The sequence below is a fragment of the Halichoeres trimaculatus genome, unplaced genomic scaffold, assembly GCF_033239565.1.
Source record: "Halichoeres trimaculatus isolate MK-OKI-2021-1 unplaced genomic scaffold, fHalTri1.1 fHalTri1_scaffold_13, whole genome shotgun sequence".
Taxonomy (NCBI): Eukaryota; Metazoa; Chordata; class Actinopteri; order Labriformes; family Labridae; genus Halichoeres; species Halichoeres trimaculatus.
In genome coordinates this window covers 3,200,614-3,221,545 of record NW_027437191.1, presented here as the reverse complement: position 1 = coordinate 3,221,545, position 20,932 = coordinate 3,200,614, and the positions used below count along the sequence as shown (strand labels likewise).

The following is a 20,932-nucleotide window of genomic DNA, read 5'->3' as shown; positions in this document are numbered from 1 at the left end:
CCACAGCCTCACCAGTACAGAGTTTCAGACTGGAAGAAAATATTGGCAGTCCTGTGTAGTCTTTACTTTTCCAGAAAAACACCCGGTAACAGGCCACTTGGTCAATAACATGTTTCTTTAGCACTAAACACCTGAGTTTCTGGAGTTCAAATAAAACCAATTTAAGTTAAAAGAGGAGATACTCTGGCCTGAGTCATCTGACACAAAGTGTAAATAAGGAGTTTAAATTTAAGAGCAGTGAGCCGCGCTCTGTAAATTTAATTGGGCATCACCCGGTTTGGATAAATCAAGAAATAACTCATTAAAATGTCAACCAAAAGTGAAAATGACAGGAGCCCCTGTGCTGCTGCTCTGCACAGATGGAGGAATGAAAAAGAGAGGAGACAGGGAGGAGAGGGAGGACCGGCACCCTAAACGTGACAGGCCTCCTGAGGACACGGCACCCGTCATTATAGATGACATCACAGAAGGGAGGGAACTTCCACGCGAGGTAGATCCTCCACGATGGTGCAGACCGGCTTGGTATAAATACCTTGAGCCCAGTGCTCTGGGAAGCAGCAGCTGCCGCTCAGACACACAGACTCCACATCTAAAGGATATAAGAGTGCCGGGACAGCAGCATCCCAACCCCACACTGTTCAGGAGCGTAAACCGTCCCGGTAAGGTTGCTTTTTTTACTTGTTTCGGGGGGTTCCCAGCTGCAGCCTGGCTCTCAGCTCGGGGAAGCTGCTAGTTTGGCACTGGGGTTGCAAATGTAATGAGCCATGTGCTTCAGCTGGGTCTACACTGGATGGGGTTTTGTGCTTGTGACTTGTCAAACCAGGTCTTTTTAACTGCTCTGTAAAAGTGAGGAAACTTTTGAGAGAAACAAGCGACAGATTTTTGATTGTGTCGCCAAGAAACTTTAGACATTAACGGGCAAGATGTTTCAACAAGTGCATGCTTTTTAAAGAAGCTTATTTCAAACATTAATTGTGATGATGATGATCTTCTCTTTCTCTTTTATTTGCATAAAGCAACAATAACACAAATGTGATGTGGCCCTCAGGTGACCCTGCATGGTCTTATGAATGGATTCTGTTTTTGCAGGTTTAGCTTCCAAAGATGGATTTGAGAGTAACAAGCGTGATCCTCGTCCTCCTGGCCTTGGCTGAGGCAACCCCTGACAGATACTACCACGTACCCAAAGTCAGCAAGACTCCCTACCCCGTCAAGAGTCATGGTGAGTGACGCCTGTCGTTTTTCAGAGCTGTTCATGAAAACTCAGTTTTATTCTTGATTTCATTTAGAGATAAGGAAGATTTGCTGCAGATGCAGATGGTTTCACGTTATTTGCAGGAAATAAGCAGGACTATAAAAAACACTGAATCATCTTAAATAAAGTACAATAATTCAACTCCCCAAAACCCCATATTACATTTCTTTTTTCAATTACCAGTATAACACAACATAGAAATAGAAACGGAAAAATGAAACAGGAACACAATCTGTGCTTTTGGGTTCATAACTTTGGCTTGTCAATTGTGATTCTTAAAGACTAAGAAGTAAGTTGATGTTTAAGTTGCTTCATTTGATTTGAAAACATATGCTAAGTAATCCAGGAAATACATCTGTTAATTAAAAAAAACTAACTAACATAAATACACTTTAAGAGGGGCATTAGAAAAAGTCATTTTCAGGAAATCTTCACAAAGTAGCTTTAAATAAAATTAAGGCTGTAAAGCAGAGATCTGACAGCCATATTTGAGTTAGATTATACTAATTTATACATTATCATATTCATCAGAGCAGATTAATAACACCACTCTGCAGATTACTGGCTCATGCATATCAGTTAATGTTGCATCCAGAAGCAGGCTCTACACAGCCTCTGATTGGCTGCAAGCAGGGAGCTGTGGTCGGGGTGTCTAACCTGCTGTGAATGTGTATAACTACACAGCTGGGAGGTGGTAGCAAAGCAGTAAAAGTGCAGTTGTGCTCTGGATTAATAAAGGGTAAAGAAGTTCCCTGTCAATTTCCCCTGAGTCATAAAGCAAAACAAAAACAAAGATGCCGTGACGTGACGGCTAAATTGATGTATAGCCAGGTCCTCTATTCACCAGCTGACTGATTCCTACTGTGTGCTTTTCTGCTCAGGGTTCATTTGTCCATTTCAGTTTTTACAGAAGGCTCTGATGTGTTTTGTCTGTTCACATAAATGATCCAAAAAGTCGAAAGCAAGGGCTCAAATTTGACAAATGCCCAAAACAGATGTTGATACCACATTGCAGGAACGCCCTAACAAACTTTTGTGGTTTTGAAAACCACCCAACATAGACCGTGCCTTAGTATAATCAAACAGTAAATGTAATTTTTAAAAAAACAGCATATTTACTGTAGCTGAGACAGTAATGCCTCTTCCCCATTATTCAAGTGTTGACTAAGGCAGCTGGACTGGGGGTAGGAGTGAGCGTAGTGGTGTTTTGCAGCAGGTTACACATGGTTCAGCTCCCAGGTCAGCTACTGTGGCAGGAATCATCACTGTCCTACAGTTTGTGGCGTTTCTGGCAGCCAAAAAGTCCTATCCTGGCACAAATATCCCCTGTGAGGTCTCAGCCATGGCTTTATGTGGTTTGAAAATGACAGCCCTGTCAAAAACATCTTCCGCTCAAAACACAACAATTTCACAAGGACGGCACAATGACTGGATTCTTTCAGGGGCCATACTTCTTTTCTGGCTTCTATGCTTCTAGATTTATGGTGTGCAGAGAAATACTCCCTGTGTGCTGTGAAGAAGCAGTAGATCCCTTCTCCTTTAGTGGAACAGCTAAAGGGGGTGTATATTTAATGCTGTAAATAATATGTAAAGGCCAGCTTGGGCGAACAATTACATTCTCTATATCTTAAAGCCAACCAGTGGCACATTCGATAAAAACCTTTAAATGTCTAAAAAAAAAGAGGCATCCTGTGGGCTTTAAGGTCAGGAAAGTGGACCTAACTTCAAAGGCATCCGGTAAATAAAACCCTCTGACCAAAAGCAATACTTTTTCTGATGTTGACCCCAGAGACAAATATAGCTTTTCCATCACAATAGACTGACGTCAGAAACAGCAATTCAGTGGATATACATGAAGTCATCTGACCTTATCCTCAGACTCTATGCTATGTGGCAGGAAATGCATGGTGATATTGACAACTTGCAAACCCCTAACTATACATCCAGGGTTACAGGCACAGCAGGAAATTCAAGGGTGCAGCATGGTTCAGACAAATCAAATTGGGATGCATCAGAGGTGGTGTGTGTTTGGTTAAAGACCCACAGACATGCCTTGTGGGAACATCACCTCAGACTGGTGGTGCTGTCAAAGCTATCCTGAGAAGAAATGCAAACTATCCCTTCAATCATAGGGAGCAGGGATGTGATCTTATTCTGAATACAAAGCTTGAGTTATTCTCGTGTAAAGAGAGGTTCAGACTTTGGGCATTGAACATAAAAAAGCAGCATAGGATGAAGAGAAAAATGCTTCAAGTTTCACTTCTTAATGTTACATGCTTGAACAGTTGAGCTAATCTTTGATTATTCCGAAATTTGATCTTCTGTTTACATCAGTTGAAAACAGACATTAATGTTTCTGCATTAAACAAAGAGAACTCAGACTGATGACTGTGTGACATTCAGAAGTGCACATCACACAACCTGAGGGTAACATCACATCACTTCATGTCCCCAGCTGTTGCAGGTCAAGATGGTCCTCCAGGTCCTCCAGGTCCTCCAGGAGACCAAGGACCAATGGGACCACCTGGACCACCTGGGAAGAGTGGTGTAGGACATGCTGGAGCACCAGGCTCACAAGGACCCCCTGGACCCCCTGGCCACTCCTATCCAGGTAAACCTGGTGCCCCAGGTAGCAACGGAAAACCAGGTTCTCCTGGCAAGCCCGGTGAGAGAGGTGGCCCTGGAGCACCTGGACAAATGGGTCCAAGAGGTGCACCCGGTGCACCTGGAACCCCTGGACCTGCTGGACTTACTTCTGTTGGAAAACCTGGGCCAGCTGGCATTCCTGGAGCTATGGGACACAGAGGAGAGCCTGGTCTGAAGGGACACCCTGGTGTTCCTGGTATTCCTGGTACTAAAGGAGAGAGAGGCGTTGGAGTCCCTGGAGTTCAGGGAGCCCCAGGACCAGTCGGACCAATGGGCCCATCTGGTATGCCTGGCAAACCTGGAGTTGGTAAACCTGGTGCCACTGGCTACCCTGGAGAGCCTGGCAAGTCTGGCATGCCAGGAAGAGATGGTGCTCCTGGTGCAATGGGTATGCCAGGGCCAAAGGGGCACACAGGACCTCCAGGCACAGGCGCACCAGGAAAACCAGGTCAGAATGGAACCCCAGGAATGCCTGGACCTATGGGTGCCAAAGGACCACAGGGTCCAGCTGGTCAGCACGGTGCCCCTGGCATGCCAGGAATCGGCAAGACAGGTGAACCAGGACTTCCAGGTGGAAGAGGAGCTCCTGGTAGTCCTGGAACAACTGGTCAGAAAGGTGAGCCTGGTCCTACTGGTTTTACTGGTCAACCAGGTGCTACTGGTCCTATTGGCCCAGCTGGTCCACAGGGTGCGAGAGGATTCGCAGGTGAGACAGGCCCTCAGGGACCTAAAGGTGATATTGGTATGGTCGGTGCTCCAGGCCCAAGGGGAACCAAAGGTGAGCAGGGAGCTCAAGGTTTTGCTGGAAAACCAGGCGCCCCCGGTGCCGTAGGTCCTGCTGGCCTGCCAGGTCTTCATGGTCCTCAGGGTTCAAAGGGTGCACAGGGCCATGGTGGACCCCCAGGAATCCCTGGTGCAAATGGCGCTCCAGGACAAAAAGGGCACACAGGACCAGCAGGATCACCAGGAAAACCTGGTGAGATGGGACTGCCAGGAGGCATGGGCCCAGTTGGACCCCCTGGCCCATCAGGTCCCCCTGGGCTTAAGGGTCATCCAGGTCTTCCTGGCCCACCTGGTCCTGCTGGCCAGGTTGCCAAAGGATTTGCTGGCCCCCAGGGTCCTCCTGGAGTTCCAGGTGCCAGAGGTCAAGATGGTATCCCAGGCCCCTCAGGTCCCCCAGGCCCACCTGGTCCACCAGGAGAGGTGGTTTACCATCATGAGAAAGCCATGCCAGTCAAGTCTCATGAAGTTGTGATGCCTCACGAGATGATGAAAGCCCCAATGTCTGCATTCAGTGCTGTGTTGACCCAGGCCTACCCCCCAGCTGCAACCCCCATTGTGTTCAACCAAGTTCTGTACAACGGGGAGAACCATTACGACAGCCACAGTGGTATCTTTACCTGCCAGGTCCCAGGCCTGTACTACTTCAGCTTCCATATCCATGTCAATGGTGCCAATGCCCTTGTGGCTCTCTACAAGAACGACGAGCCAGTTCTATTCACCTACGACGAGTACAACAAGGGCTTTCTGGATCAGATGTCAGGCAGCACAGTCCTTTCCCTGCATCCTGGTGACAGAGTCTACGTTCAGGTCCCTGATGAGGAGAGCAACGGTATATTTGCAGCTGATAATGTTCACTGCATTTTCTCTGGGTTCTTGATTGCCTCAACGTGATTTCACAAAATTTCAAAATAAATCTTGCGACATTACAAAATTGAACTGCTCAGTGAATTAATCAGATTACAAACTAAAATTCAAAATCCAGATAAAAGGGAACATAATCTTACCAAGTAAAACTGCCTCATTTAGTTCTGTAGAATAACGAGAAAGTCCTTCACTTGTTACTTGACCAACAAAGGTATAAACGTGTGATATTTTGAAATTGATGGTTTAACTGGACCCCTTTCCCAGTTCACCCACTGTGTGTGCCTTAAAGTTTTAAAAAACGTGAGAAAATATTGACACAGATTTCTTAAGTGGTGCTTTACATCTGCCTGTAACATTTACAGTAAGCCTTTAAATGTGTTTATTTTTTTAATGTCTGTCGTTCAAGATTTTTCCTGTGATATGAATACGAAAGACATAAAAAAACTGTTGTACTATATGTCATTAGAGATCAGCACATTCCTGCAAGCACTGTGAAAAGCAGAACAAAGCAGAATACGAAAATCAAACTGACATTTTTTTTAACAACAATGTCCCTTCGGATGTGTTAAGTTGTGTACCACTTACTGACCAAAACACGGAATTAAACTTATTGTTTGAAAATAAAAATGGAGTCTGTGTGTCATCTTTGTGTCATCCGTGTGTCCTCTGTGTGTCGTCTGTGTTTCAGCGTGATGTTTGGACTGATAGCCATAGTAACACACAAACAAATGAACTGAAGTGTGCTGTTTTGGAACAGAGACACATACCTTTGAATGCAGACGTGTTGTAATTGTGGTCGATGGCAGCGACCATGTCCTTCCAAAAATCTGAATTCACCTCATTTCCTCGCTACACACACACACACACACACACACACACACACACACACACACACACACACACACACACACACAACCACACACACACAATTAAAATCTTAAGTGTTTTTATCCATAACAATCTCCATCATAAATATAAAATGAGTGAAGTAGTACAATACCTTATGTAACATGTCCACAACCCTCCCACAGAGGAGAGCCCCTGGTAGGTCGAAGTAGTTATCATAGAAGTAGTATTTAGCTGCAAAAACCAAACCAATGCATAAGTCAACATGTGAAGAAACAGACTCGTAAACTCTGGAGATGAGCACACTTAAGGGGACTTCTGGAAAGCAACTCTGCTGGACTGCTGGATTTAAAAAAAATGACAAAATGCTTGGGGTGGTTAATTTGTCTAATTTCCCGATTTGATTTGATTTAATTATTATGAAGGTCCCAATTCAATTACCAACCAATTTGCGATTATCAATGATTTTCAATTCTTGATAAGTGGTTATTGATTTTCCATTGGACAGTAACCCAAAATTATTGCACCATTAAAAAAAACAGTCAGTTGCTGAATTGTGTCTTTTTTATAAGAAACAACTCTAAGCACATTATGTACATTAAATAAATGTGCCCACTCGGAAATCAATTTTTACATTTGGAGTTTTTTTCTGGATTTTTTATCTTATTAGTTTGAAGACAGAGGGACACCCACAGCAGTCAAGGGGCCAGCAACCTATGACATAAAGAAGAAAACTGTTTTCTCTGACCTCTTGTCAGTCTAATTTCTATATGTTTGGCACAGTTATTTCAAGTAGGTTAAATTTCAAAGCAAATCAATTTTGTTTCAAATCATCAAACTCAATTTCAGATCAAGCTTTTCAAATTCAGTATAATAATTTAAATCAGGTGGCAAGAATCTCAGTCCATAGATCAGACATGTAAAGAAGAGAGAATCAGAGGCTAAGATTAAAAAAAAAACTGAGAAAAGGGTCAATTGAACATATCAGTTTGTATTTACACAAGAACAAGCTGGAGGAATTAGTGCAGTTGACTTACACATTTTTTGCATGGTGACCTAGTACAGGTCACTCAACATTAAAAAACCACAACAAATTGCAGAGTATTGTCAAACTGTGAGCCAGGATCATAGGATCCCCACTCTCTGACCTCTCTGACTTATTCAGAGCCAAGTGCCTCAAAAAGGCTCGGTCTATCTGGGCAGACCAGAGTCATCCCTTTAAACTGCTACCGTCTGGCCGCAGATTCAGCCTGCCAGCATGCAGGACAAAGAGATTAAGAAATTAATTTGTTCCTGCTGCTTTTACTTTCTTAAATAACTAACCAAATTGTGTTCATTCTCTCTGTCTGTCTGTCTGTTGAGTGCAGTCTGTATGTACAGTATGTGAGTGTTTTCTTTGCTGCTGACTGCAAGACAATTTGCCCTCTCCCAGGGATAATAAAGAAAACCTTGAACCTTGAACCTGATGACGGAATTAAAAGCTATTTGATGTAACATGACTTGTTATTCTAATACAGCATTATCAGCCCATTGACAAAGAGTCATTTAAAGTCACTATCCTCATGGCACTATCTTAGTGCTGGATTGTTGTGATGCCACACACCATTCAGAAGCCTCGTCCAGTGTTGATCACTTGTAATTTTGGAGTATCCCGTGAAATACAGGAAAAAGTGATCCGCGTTATTTGGGTGTCTTTAAAACAGATGCTGCTGAGGACTGCAGTCAAGAGATCAGACACAGAAAGAGGAAACGTGGGCAGGCGCGGCAGGACACACTGCTCTGGGCATTACTTGTATGATGCCATTAGTCAGCACTCAGAAAACATTTGAAATTAATAATTTCTAGAGGAGGTTTCTTTGTCCAGCTGTGTTGTAACTATTTCCAATCAAATTATTGGTTTTCACGCCCACACTGTCCTGAAAAATGGTCTCTACTGAAAAATGAGATTCTAAACAAGGTTTTCTTACAGTTTGAAATATTAGTTTTCACTTAGGGATGGGTACCCAATTAGGTAATGACAGTCAGTCAAAATTACCGGGTATATTCGTGAGGTACCATGTTTAGGTACCTAAATACATCCTTGTGTGACTGTGAGGGAGTGGAAGAGTTGGTGATTTTCCATGCTGGACACGCACACAGCTGCAAGGTTATATATTGAAGAATAAATATGTTAAATTGAGATACTTTAAGATTTTATTATTAAACAAATTGATATCTTTTACCACATAAACGCAAAAATGTACTGAAAATTGGTTACCATTGAGTACTAGGGGGTGTAACGGTACAGAAAAATTACGGTTCAGTACGTACCTTGGTTTTAGGGTCACGGTTCAGTACATTTTTGGTACCGTATGGAACAACGCAAAACCATTTGCTTGTTTAGCATGTTTATTAAACCAAAAACTTGCCATTATACAGCGAGGGGGGAGGCTCTTCAAGCTCTGGTTGGTCGTTAACAGCAGACATGCTGCACAATTCAGACACAAGCTCCTGTGGCTACAGAAACTCTTTGATATTCATCTTCTGATTGGGTCACCATGAGACGTAACGTCCACATGATACACATGATCGCAAAGCACGAATCACAGACCACTTTCCTCATGAATATTAAAACACCTTCCCTGCTCAGCCAATCATAGACGAGCACTCACGTGAATATTAAAGAGCCATGTGCAGCGGCTAACGTGAACTTACTGTACTCGTTCGAATACAGCACTGTACCAAACCGAACGGCCTTATGGAGCGGTTCAGCACAGATACATGTACTGTTACACCCCTATTGAGTACTGATACTAATTGACAGGTACCGGGCATCGGTACTGTACTGCAAGGTACCCATCCTTATTTTCACTCAGATTTTTGTTGATGCTTAAAAACACATTGAATTTTGATGTTCTATTTGAATTGTTCATGTTTAACGCTATCTTTGAGAGAGAGTTATCGAGAGACTTTAAAACCTTTTTGAACCTACTGTTCATTTAGGGTCCGGTTTGAAAACATTAGGAGTCTCTTTTCAGAGCTGATAATGCTGCTACCAGGTCACAGAGAGACAAATCTAAGCATCGTACCAGATCGTGTGAAGGAAGTATTGAGGCTGTTGAAGTGCTTCCACTCCCTTTTTGGACCATAGTGTTTGATGATCTCTTCTGTGCTGAGGTCATTGCTTCCATGTGTGGCTCTGGTAAAGCGAGAATAAAAAATCATATTCAGGTTAAAGGTTTGTGAAAACAAAGGAAAAGTGGATTTAGAAGGGTGGGGGGTAGATCAAATGCAGGGACTGCAGCAAGAGCATACCTCAGGACAGTCCCATCTTCAGCCAGCTTCACCAGGTTTCCATCCTCCAGATCCACCACCAGACCTTTGAAACTGATCACAAAGTCCAGCAGGTTAGAGAGCAGTGTGAACAAGGTCTGATGATGTTTGCTTCCCTGGCTAATCCAGCTTATCACAGCTGAAGTTAAATAAATATCATTCTCCTGACAGCCAGTGAAACACAGTTACTCCTTGTCCACACATGCTCAAATTTTCCCAAACATGAAGGTAACCTCCTGATGTGACAACAAAGCAGGTAATAGCCACTCTTGAACATTCCTGGTGAGAAAGTAGGTGAAGTGAAGTCATCAGTCAGGTTAAGCTGCAGCTCCTTCCCACTGAGCAAAGAGATGTTTAAAGCACGTCCTTTCTACTTCATTTGTAGGCGTCTAGCTTTGGTCTCCTTAAGATGCAGACTGTCACTTCAGGCACCTTTTTCCGACATTTAAGCCGTCCACAGTATCTCTGTATGAGAGCTACCAAAAAAAAAAAACTTTGATCCATACTTAAACCAGCGTCCCTGCAGTTCAGCCATTTTAGTGACTCTTACTGTTTCTAAACTACTTCTAGTTTCTGTGTCTAACCGTAGTCCAGTTTCTGAAGGTGTCAGACTGTTCCTGTTCATTTTCCTGTAGCTACAATTGATTGATGAGTTTCAGTTATAACCACGCCTCACAATCTCCTTTGCCTTGACAAGGGGCGCCATTTGAAATTCTAAGTTGCAGGTAAAGGTATCTTCTCTACAACTTCTTCCTCCAGACTGTTAGGTCAGGTAACACTGTTTTCTCCTCATTAAAGACAGTTTGAAAATCTAAAAACTTTCAGGGATTTGTAAAGCAAGGCATTATTTTCTTTGACTTCTCAAGTTATTGTTTGAAGTTAAAACTTCTGAAATAAAACCAAATAAGAACGTCATTTTGTTATTTGCTTTTTTTGTTCATTAGAATTTTCTACTGCAACAACAACTGAACACATTTAGAAAATATTAAGTTAACTTAATCTATTTTAGTTAAATCAACTTAGTGCAATGGACATGAAATTTTAAGTTTAATAATTATGCAAAGTAATTTTAGTCTAGGAACAATGATGGCCCTCAGATTTCAAGATACCCCTACCCAAGGTAGAACCAACCACAACAATGATTTTTATTATCTTAAGGGTCTTCTGTTAGTGAAATTGGATGTTGTGGTTTTTGATTTTTGGGGAAAATTTGTTTTTTTTGGCTCTTCTTTAGAACTACTCCAAACCTTGAAAATGGGCCAAATTGGGCCCATTCGAATGGGGGAAAGTGAGGGAAAATCCCCATAACTAATAAATGAACTACTACATCACCGTATGCTGACCCATCAAGATTTATTTGCCTATGATGCAAAGTATCACAAAAGATGCTTAGCACACTATATTTCAGAGAGGAATATTTCAGCAGCCAGAAACAAACATTTGGCCGAAAAGAAGTAGAATATACATGAAAGATCTTTCATTTAACTAACTGAAGAACTAGCAAAGACGGTCCTTTAAAGGATATGACTGTCATAACACTGAGTGCTATGATTGAGAGCTATGTAAGAAAAACAGGGAACGGCTGATGAACCAGAAAAGTACAAATCCTGGAAACTCAAACAAAAGTTGATCCAACACTTTGGCGATAAACTCATCTTCATTGAACGCCCTGGAAAATCTGACTGGATTTGTTCTGGTGCCATGACCGTTGGCCATGCTATGAAAGATAATAATAATGAACAATAAAATTTTAAAATAATGTTGAGATAATTAATGATTACCATCAGAGTGAGCATACTTAACTTTAAGGCTGTAATGCCTCTATTCCTCCATTCGGAATGACTTAATTTGACTGATATAGAGAGGGACTATGTCTAAAGAAATCTCATTTTCAAGAGAACTGTAACAGATATCTCCACAAAATCACTGGTTAGTATTAAACGGCATTCGAGACAACACAAAAATAGTTTATTTTATAAGGGTTTATGTTTTTCTGATAAATGAGAGAAAAGTGAAGGAGTCCAATATGTTCTAGATACCAAAAAGTACCATTTCTGCCTAAATTAAAAGTATGTTTGCAGTGGTATATTTCACTTTTGCCTCAGGTAAATCCTTCTCTGGTTGTTTGATGATGGTGGGCAGCCACCTGGTTTATACCTCAGCAAGTTTGATGCAGAAAAGAGTGAGCATCCTCAAGTTATGTTTTTTTTTCCCTCAATTCCCCCCTATTCGAACAGGCCCAATTTGGCCCCCCAAGGTTTGGAGTAGTTCTGAAGAAGAGCCAAAAAAACAAATTTTCCTCAAAAAGCAAAAACCACAACATTGAAATTCACTAACAGGAGACCCTAAAGATAATAAAAATCATTGTTGTGGTTGGTTCTACCTCGGGTAGGGGTATCTCGAAAACTAAAGCCTTTTTTGAAGACTTGTTCTTAGACCATTTCCTTTGCAAAAGGTTTTAAGTTGGATGAACTTGGCATTTAGTGTAATTAAAAACTTTAGTTAAATTCACTGAAGTTATTCATTAAACATAACTTGTGTTTTTTAGAGCAACTGGTATCCTCAAAATCTTTAGGTAAATTCAACTCATCTAGGCTTACTATGGCATTCACTCCTGCGTAGACGTCCTTTTGACGTCTGAAAGTCAAACACTCAAACTTTAAACTGCATATTGACGTCCAAGTCTGTCCAACAGATGCGATGATAAAGACTTGATCTGCATGCTCATCAGACGTCTAATGTTTAGTGGTTTGTACTCCTGACTGCTGCACTCATTCATCTGTATCATGTTTCCTATTGTTGTGTTTGTTTTGTGTAAACATCCTCACACACGGTAATTCTAGAGAAATCATTTTGAAAACACTCTTTCAGCCTCCAGACTTAATTTCTAGCTAGTATACCAATTTTCTTTAGTCACTAAGCAGAAAAACTAGCCTTGTATCCACATTTGTCTCGCAGATGTATAGATAAACTGGTGTATGGAAAAAAATGGTTGTCTTTGGACTCTAGGGATGGGAATCGAAAACCAATTCCTGTTGAGAATCGTTAACAGTTCCATCAAAGAATCGATATCATTAATCTTTTTGCTAATCAATTCCCCGATCAATTCCATTCAATTGACAGGGTTGAGAAGCGTCAGAATTGTGGCTTAATTTTAATGACATCTACAGCACAACCTTAAGTGAGTGGAAACACCAGCAACTTGCAGAAGCAGTTATCTATACTGGGATGCATGTTTGGCATTGTTGCCACTGAAAATCAGAACGTTTGCCCACATGTAAAATTTGCTGGAATCGATAAGGGAATCGTTAAAGAACTGGATCGATAAGCAGGATCGTTAACAGCATTGGTATTGATAAAATCTTATCAATCCCTATTGGACTCTCCTTAAAGTGATACTCCGGGATGGAACAAGTTGGGTCCTATCACAAGGTTTAGGGCAGAAATGACCCCTACAGCAGTGTTTTTGTGCAGCAGAAGCCCAGAGCGCACGCACCAAACACCCCCTCCCTGCTCCTCTGCCGGTTTCCTCTGCACTCAGACAGGGCCATATTTTACTTGACCAAAAACACAAATAAACGGACTCCCACCTAAAAAAACCTGATATGGGTCTGCATTCACGCTTTATTTAGAGAATTTCCCGCACATTACTTTCACATAAAAACACCGCTAAATAAGGCTCTAGTTCTCATCGTGTCGTAAAACAGCGCTACCTCCGCTGCAGAGCCACAGCTGGCTACGAGGCGCTCGCCACTTGGTGTATCATTCTGCGCATGGTGTGCCAGGTATAAACAAACGCAGGTAGTCTGCCAGGACGAATTATGCAATAACAACGAAAAGATGAGTGATTATGAGAGCGAGGACGACCTGCCGTTCACTTTGCAAGCACAGTGAAGCGTGAATGCAGACCGATATCAGATTTTTTCGGTGGGAGTCCGTTTATTTGTGTTTTTGGTCAAGTAAAATATGGCCCCGTCTGAGTGCAGAGGAAACCGGCAGAGGAGCAGGGAGGGGGTGTTTGGTGCGAGCGCTCTGGGCTTCTGCTGCACAAAAACACTGCTGTAGGGGTCATTTCTGCCCTAAACCTTGTGATAGGACCCAACTTGTTCCATCCCGGAGTATCACTTTAAAGAAAGAAAGCAATGAGTCAGATTTTTTTTCCTTTGAACGAAACACGCTGCTTGAAAATAATGAAGAATCCGTCTGTAATGTAGTCAGACACTTATAACACCAGTTGATCCTGCACTAACATCTTTTACCTGACACACTCTGATCTGACATCTTCGCTTGCAGGGCTTTCACTGCAGCACTAACAGTTTGTCTCACAGCTGCCAGTGGATTCATTCTAGCGTTTAATTCCAACACTTGTGTATCTATTAGTCATCAGACCCAGGGTTATATAAAACCAGGCCCCAGGCTAAAAAAAACTGTAGTCTCCCCTGAAAATGTCTAAAAACAAATTAAAGTTCATTACACCATTTCATGCCACGGTGTCCTTGCTGGCTGGGGGACCTGCAGCTGCTGACTCACCAGAAATCCCAGGTAGCGGGGGTCAGGTTCAGCAGGTCCTTGTCATAGCCTTTATGCTCCACCAGATAGCGAGCAAAGCTCTCATAGATCAGCTGCAAAAACATGAAGAGATGACAAAAATTATTGTGTGCACTGTATGTAATACTGGCACTGATAATCTCATTCTAAAGTGTGGATTACGATCAGGCATGTATCTACAAGAGAGACTCTTTCAAGACCACAGGGACTTTAAGATTTAAAACTGAAAATAAAACATTTCAAACGTGTAACTCTGTCTAAGGCAGTCTCAGATTTGTGACTTCAAAATAAAAGTCCCAAAATAATGAATGAAAAAAAACAAAACCCCCATATCAATGTAAGCAGTGTGAAATTATTTGAATGATCATGGAAATAGAGAACAAGTTAAATCAAATCTTTAAGTTTAAACTTGTTCCTAAGATCTTTTTAACCTTTGTTTTTCTCCATCTTGTATAGGTATGTTCGTGTTTCCTGTATGCTGAGGAATGAATCACGCATCATGTGAAACAGAGCATCACTGAACTCCATGCCTGACCCTGAGTGATTGGCTGTGATGTATGTTTAGTCACAGAGATGTTAGTCCCCTGTCTGTGCTGTCATATTCATGTAAAGGAGCATTAGGAGAGTAGAAACCCTCTGATAGGAGAGGACGCTGATGAGGATTTACAGACACGTATGATGGTCACCGCCGACGTTCAAACTGTGAGTCACGCAGAGTGACTGCAGCATCAGGAGCATCGCATCACCTCACACACACACTTGCACGCACACCCCTCTGTCCATCTGCTAAACAGTCTGTATGAAAAGGTGTCGATGCATAGAGCAGAAGCACAGCTGACATTTAGTGACATTGGAGGTATTGACGGCTTCGTGCCATTTTCAATCCAGATGTGTTGCGGATTGGATCGGAGCGTCACGGCCACCGTATGATGATGTAGTGGAGCTAGCTGCACGCGCTGCATACTCACCCTAGAGGTCTCCTTCAGGTGGTACCGGCACAGCGTGTGGTCCAGGTCAAAGCCGATAACATCACAGTCCGACAGACTGAAGTACTCGCTCATTGTGGCTGCAGCTGTGGGGGAAATGAACGTTTGCCGTACACACCCACACCGAGATGTGTCAATGTCACCGTAACGACGGGACTGCGTACTGTGAACGCGCTGCTCTCTCCTCGCTCACAGCTCAGCAGAGGGAAAGTCAACGAGCTCCTCTCTTCACACACCAAACAAGAAGTAGCAAACGGCTGGAGAGGAGAAGAGAAGAAGTCAGCCAGGAGGAGAGAGTTTAACTCCTGTGTTCCAGGAGAAGGCGGCAGAGAGGCGAGCAGGCAGAGAGCGTGCAGCGCTTCCGGGTGTGGAGCCAGCCCGTAACACCGAGTGTAGGTGCGCAGAAGAAATCTGTGATGCGCCTTCCTTAATGCAGGACTGGATGTCAGAGGGTCTTTCTGGAGTGACGGAAAATCAGCCTTTACCCAGCAACTCTGTCCGGATATGACTCTACACTCCTGATTAATAAATTAAATAAACAAATATGGAAGAAAATACCTTTCTGACTCACATCAGAAATCAGAAATTATTGATCACCGAGGGGAGAAAGCGTTTTAGTTACAGTCACTGCTTCAAAAGTGTTAACAGGGCCGGCCCTAGCTCAGCAGGCGTCCTAGGCGAAAGACAAAAACGCTCCACCCCGTTCTCCGTGGCAAACACGCAAACATACATACAATAAAATAAATACATAATAAATTGTAAAGATAAACATATATACATTCTTTATTACTTCAATGCGCATTAAAACTTTACAAACAGAACTTTTGTGAAAATAAAAACAATACAGCAAATCTTAAAACTTTTCAAAACAGTGCAATTAGCAAAAAATGCACATCATTGGAATATTTAGAACCATGATAAAAATAAATAAAAATAAATAACACTTCCAAGTTTAGTGCAAAAGTCCCTGGTGGGGGAAAGTGCAATTCCAAAAACCTCTCTCTCTATTACAACATGGTAACATCCCACTTCTTGTCATTAAAATAATCAACAAAACAATACAACCAAGGCAAACCAGAAAGAGAACTCAACTACCCATGAGCGCTAGCGCGTGCATACTGCCGTAAAGGTACAGATCTGCCGGTCGCATGCATTTGTTTTGTAGACGAATCACAGAAGCCAGGACTTCACTCAAAAGTATTCTTCTGTCTTCGGCGGCTGTTTGCAGGATGGATAGCAACGAGGTAATTTATTTAATTTTGACTAAATAACGATGTTTAAAATCGCTAAGTTCAACTGGTTTTATTACCGTGAAGTCACCCCTGCGCTCGTCCTGTTGAAGCGATGAAGTGAATAAAAGTAAAGACAACCACGAGCTGGAGATATCACACACATGAAATAGGTCTAAACAAAGCTACATACTGGTACGTTCTCAAGAATACTGTAGACGGATGGTAAACAATCAACAAGTACCAGACCCAGGACAAGCTGGGGAGACTATGTCTCTCTGGGAACGTCTCGGGATCCCCCGGGGAAGAGCTGGACAAAGTGGCCAGGGAGAGGGAAGTCTGGGCTTCCCTGCTTAGGCTGCTGCCCCCACGACCCGACCCCGGATAAGTGGTAGAAAATGGATGGATGGATGGATGGTATCAAAATGGTAACAAAGATATAGGAGACGGCAGTGGAAAGTTAACCAGAGAAACAAAAGCTTCAGGGACCCCCTTGAAAATGAGATGCTGCATCTCAAGGGGCTATCCTTTAATAAATTCAAATTCAAAAGAGCCAATGGTAAGATCAGAGAGAAAGTAAACAGTTATATAGCTGGAAACACACCTCCCATATCTCCGATAGCAACAGAATGTGATGTTTTTTTAATGACTTTAATACTATTTTCTTACTATGCTGTATGTTTTACTAGTATTTGTGTGTTTATGACATTGTTCCAATGATTTGTGTAAGCTGGTTGATGACCACTGTCGGGGCCCTGGCTGTTGTTTGATTTGTGTCACACCCAAGCAGCAACCTCAGGTCTTAAAATATGAGACAATGCTGAAGTGCTAAAACCTGCTGTTTCTTGGGTGTCCTCTTGAGGCTGGCTCTTGAAGTACCGGAAGTCACATACACACCAAGCAAAAAAAAAAAAACTGTTTTCACAGCAGAAATTAACCTATTCTCAACCTGGCTCAAAAATGTCTCCTGTCTGAATCACTACTTTCACTATCAGCACACACTGTATGGGGGGTGAATTTTTTTCTACTTCAGCAGTTTAGAGGATATTAAGATCATAAGTTCACCCAGTCAGAGGCACAGCTCAGCTCACGTGACTGACGTGTGCCCTATGGCTGTACTCAAAGCTCCCATCAAATCCAATATGGCCGCAATAGCCAATTTGCTTCAAAAACCTGTCTCAGATCCAAACAGGTGAGGCGGGGGATACTATGTCTACTAATAACAAAGTCTATGGCAAGGCCATTCAATTAAAAAGACCCGATTAAATCATGTTAACATGAGAAATGTGATCTTGTTATTTTACATGAACTCATTTTATTTGAGACAATTTAAAGACATGCCAAGTGCTGTTTTTTGAGTGCATGTGAACATGATTTAATCGAGTTGATGTAGAATGTAAGAGAACACTCAAAAAACTATCTCATTGGATGAAATCAATTTAATTGTGGGCAGGATTTTCATCCAATAAATAACAGTAGCCCCAACTCAAACTTAGTTCATCCATGCAATACAACAAAAAAGAGTTTGTCCAACTCATCTATAAAAATAAAGTCAAGTTGAAATTATTGTACACTGTAAAAAGGAAATCTTCAATCAGTTGTAGTAATGTAATTTGTTTAATCAATTCAACTCAATTTTTTTAAGTTAAAGTTTCCAATGTATTTTTGTGGATCATGTCAACTTGAAATTCTGTGTTGCTACAACTAAAAAAAAAAAAAAAAAAAAAAAAAAAAGTAGTTGGACCAACTTAAATTAATTGCTTGAATTGGTCTCACTAAATAAATTCAGTTCTTTGGAATTAATCAATAAGTGCAATTAGCAGAACCTAATATACTGTAAAAAGAGAATATTAAATCAGTTAAAGTGATGTAATTTTTTCAATCAATCCAACTCAATATTTTTAAGTTAAAGTTTCCAATGTATTTTTGTGGATCATATCAACTTGAAATTCTGCGTTGCTACAACTAAAACAAAAGAGGTAGTTGGGCCAACTTAAATTAATTGCTTTAATTGGTCACACCTAAATAAAGTTCTCTGAAAAGAAATTAACAAGTTCAATTAACAAAACTTAATAACAAAACTGCCTGGCTGTGCCCCATGGCATTGGCTGCCTGGCAGTGCTCCACAGCGTAGACTGCTTGTCTTGGCTGCCTGTGCTCCACAGCAGTGAGAGCTCTAATTTAAATACGCTATCAGTAATGGTAAACCTAGTTTATCGTTTCAAATCATAATTTTATCCCGTTGGACTGATGCAAATTGTTGATTTGAGAACAATCACATTTTTAATTTTATTTTGCTTAATTGTAGTGATTGGACTTACTATTTTCATTTCAAATAACTTAATTTATTTAGATGTGACCAGTTGAAGCAATAATTTTATTTTAATATTTTTTTTAAGTGTATGAGGCATTCATTGAACAAACTAAACTGAATTCAGGCTAACTTAACTACAATGAGTTACTCTTACTCAATAACATTTTATTTCTTGAAAGTACATTTATATCATTCATTGAACTTGACCACATCAAGTTTGCAATCAATAGGTTTCATACACAAAAAAAAAACAGGTAATCCAGTCAAGTTGCAGTTACTTAAGTTACTGTCGTAAAATATACTAAAATATATCAATTTATCAATCAATCAATCAATAGATATATATAAATGTGCAAAATTTAACTTAAATTTTTGAGTTTTGCTTTTCAGTTTGCTTGACTCGTGATTTGAATTTGTGCATACTTAACTGGAAGTTGCTGTAACTCATGTTTTACACTATAATAACTTAAACTCTTAAGCTATTTAATCAGCCAGTGAAAAGATCATTTTCTCTTGTTTTTTAATTGCCTGCACAAGTCTCTTTGATAAAAAGTCCATTACCAAGACATGCAAACATACATTTATCTTGGCATTTTTCTCCTCTTTTATTCTTTTTCTTTTCTCTGCCCCTGATCTTTTCTTTTTTTTGTGACATTGTTTTGTCTTTAAGTACCTGCACTTCGGATGCACAGTGCGCCCTGCAATGCAGGTGGAACACATTACAGTACAGTGGAGCTTTGACATTAAGACAGTAAGAGTCACTAGGCCTCCAGCAGCAGCAGCACTCTTCTGACATAAACTGGCGCTTTTAACAATAATGTATATTGGATTGTATTATATTGTACGATAATATTGTTCATGTAATTTTGATCTTTAGGGCCCCCTAGTGGCTGTGGGACCCTTAGGAGCTGCTTAGTTTGCTTATGCCTTGGGCCGGCTCTGGTTTGTGGACTTTAAAGTAAGGCATATTTTTAACAGGGTTACTGTTCTTCGAGGCAATTGGCTGAGAGTTAACTGCCATTTTGTTTGCATTTGTACAATAATCCGCTTTGTAGAAAGGCTTAAGAGATGCCCTTTAATGAAAACTGAAAATAACGTGATGAAAAGGTCTTAGGGCTCTAATTTCATAGACCAGGCGCAAGCACAGGCGCACCTGCCCTGCGCCAGCCTTTGCCGCACAGACAGGGCGTGACCGGCGCATTTTGCAAGTTTCCTGCAGTGCCAAGAGAGGCGCACTCAAGGCGCAGACGATGCAGAAGTGCGCGTCCACGCCTCCCTCTGTGCAAATGGCAGAGAGGGAGGAGAAAAGCCGTGAGTGGGTTTAACACAGCCGAGTGCTGTTTTCACCAATCAAATGAGCGTGTTTCCTCGTCTTTAAATGCCCTGCGGCCGAGGCGCAGCATCTGATTGGTCTGACTGATCCCAAGCACTGCAGTGTGCTGGAAAGACCCGATAGTGGAGACGGTCAGAGCCGCTGTCCCTGCATCAGGAGAACGTACAGCGGCCGCATCGGGGGACACGAAGCGCGTTACTGTATGGGCGCACCCTCACACCCATCTCTGCGCAGACGGTCTACCAAATTGTCAAATTGGCTGCGCACGGCAGTGGGCCACACGAAATTAACACTGCGTGGGTTGCACCAGGCTTGTGCCCGCTGCGCCACGAAATTAGAGCCCATAATGTTAGTCCTTGTATCTACTTGGTAAATTTGGGCATTAAAAACTGGAAGGTAAAGTAACTAGTAGTGAAGTTACTTTTCAAATGCAGTGACTAGCAAAGTAATCTCATTACAGTTTACAGAAGTAACTACTAACTTGTAACTAATTACTTATTTTGAGTAACTAGTGATGTGCAGATCTATACTGAAATATCCATACTTCCGATGCCGGCTCTCTGTGCTCTAAAACTGTTTCTCATACCAGAATTGATACTTCAGTCATTTGAGGTCATGTAAATCATTAACAAGAACACGGTGAAAAGTAACCAGGCTGTTGAGAACATATCTGAATGATACGCCGTCAAGTGGAAACTCCTATTTCTTCCGCTTGGCTAAGTACGTAATGCGTAAGCGCAGCTGTACACTCAGTCTGCAAGCGTCTTGGCTATCAGTCTGCGAAAGCCAAGACACTGTTTGTGATTTACAGCACTG

General features: G+C 41.7%; 2 protein-coding genes across 2 annotated transcripts in view; one reads left to right on the top strand and one right to left on the bottom strand.

Annotated features, from left to right (window-relative positions):
- nt5dc1 (5'-nucleotidase domain containing 1) overlaps positions 1-15,605 on the bottom strand; it is a 116,454-nt gene extending 100,849 nt beyond the window's left edge. Inside the window, exons 1-6 of the mRNA XM_074685492.1 lie at positions 15,223-15,605; positions 14,237-14,328; positions 9,689-9,760; positions 9,463-9,572; positions 6,549-6,628; positions 6,316-6,397 (exon numbers count right to left, since the gene is read on the bottom strand). Coding sequence (XP_074541593.1) covers positions 6,316-6,397; positions 6,549-6,628; positions 9,463-9,572; positions 9,689-9,760; positions 14,237-14,328; positions 15,223-15,315 — 529 coding nt within the window. The 5' untranslated portion in view covers positions 15,316-15,605. The remainder of the gene's footprint in view (positions 1-6,315; positions 6,398-6,548; positions 6,629-9,462; positions 9,573-9,688; positions 9,761-14,236; positions 14,329-15,222) is intronic.
- col10a1b (collagen, type X, alpha 1b) lies at positions 564-5,575 on the top strand. The gene is made up of 3 exons (XM_074685462.1): positions 564-659; positions 1,090-1,222; positions 3,711-5,575. The coding sequence occupies exons 2-3, from the start codon at positions 1,105-1,107 to the stop codon at positions 5,573-5,575; spliced, it is 1,983 nt and encodes a 660-aa protein (XP_074541563.1). The 5' UTR covers positions 564-659; positions 1,090-1,104.
- Positions 15,606-20,932: the final 5,327 nt, after the last annotated feature.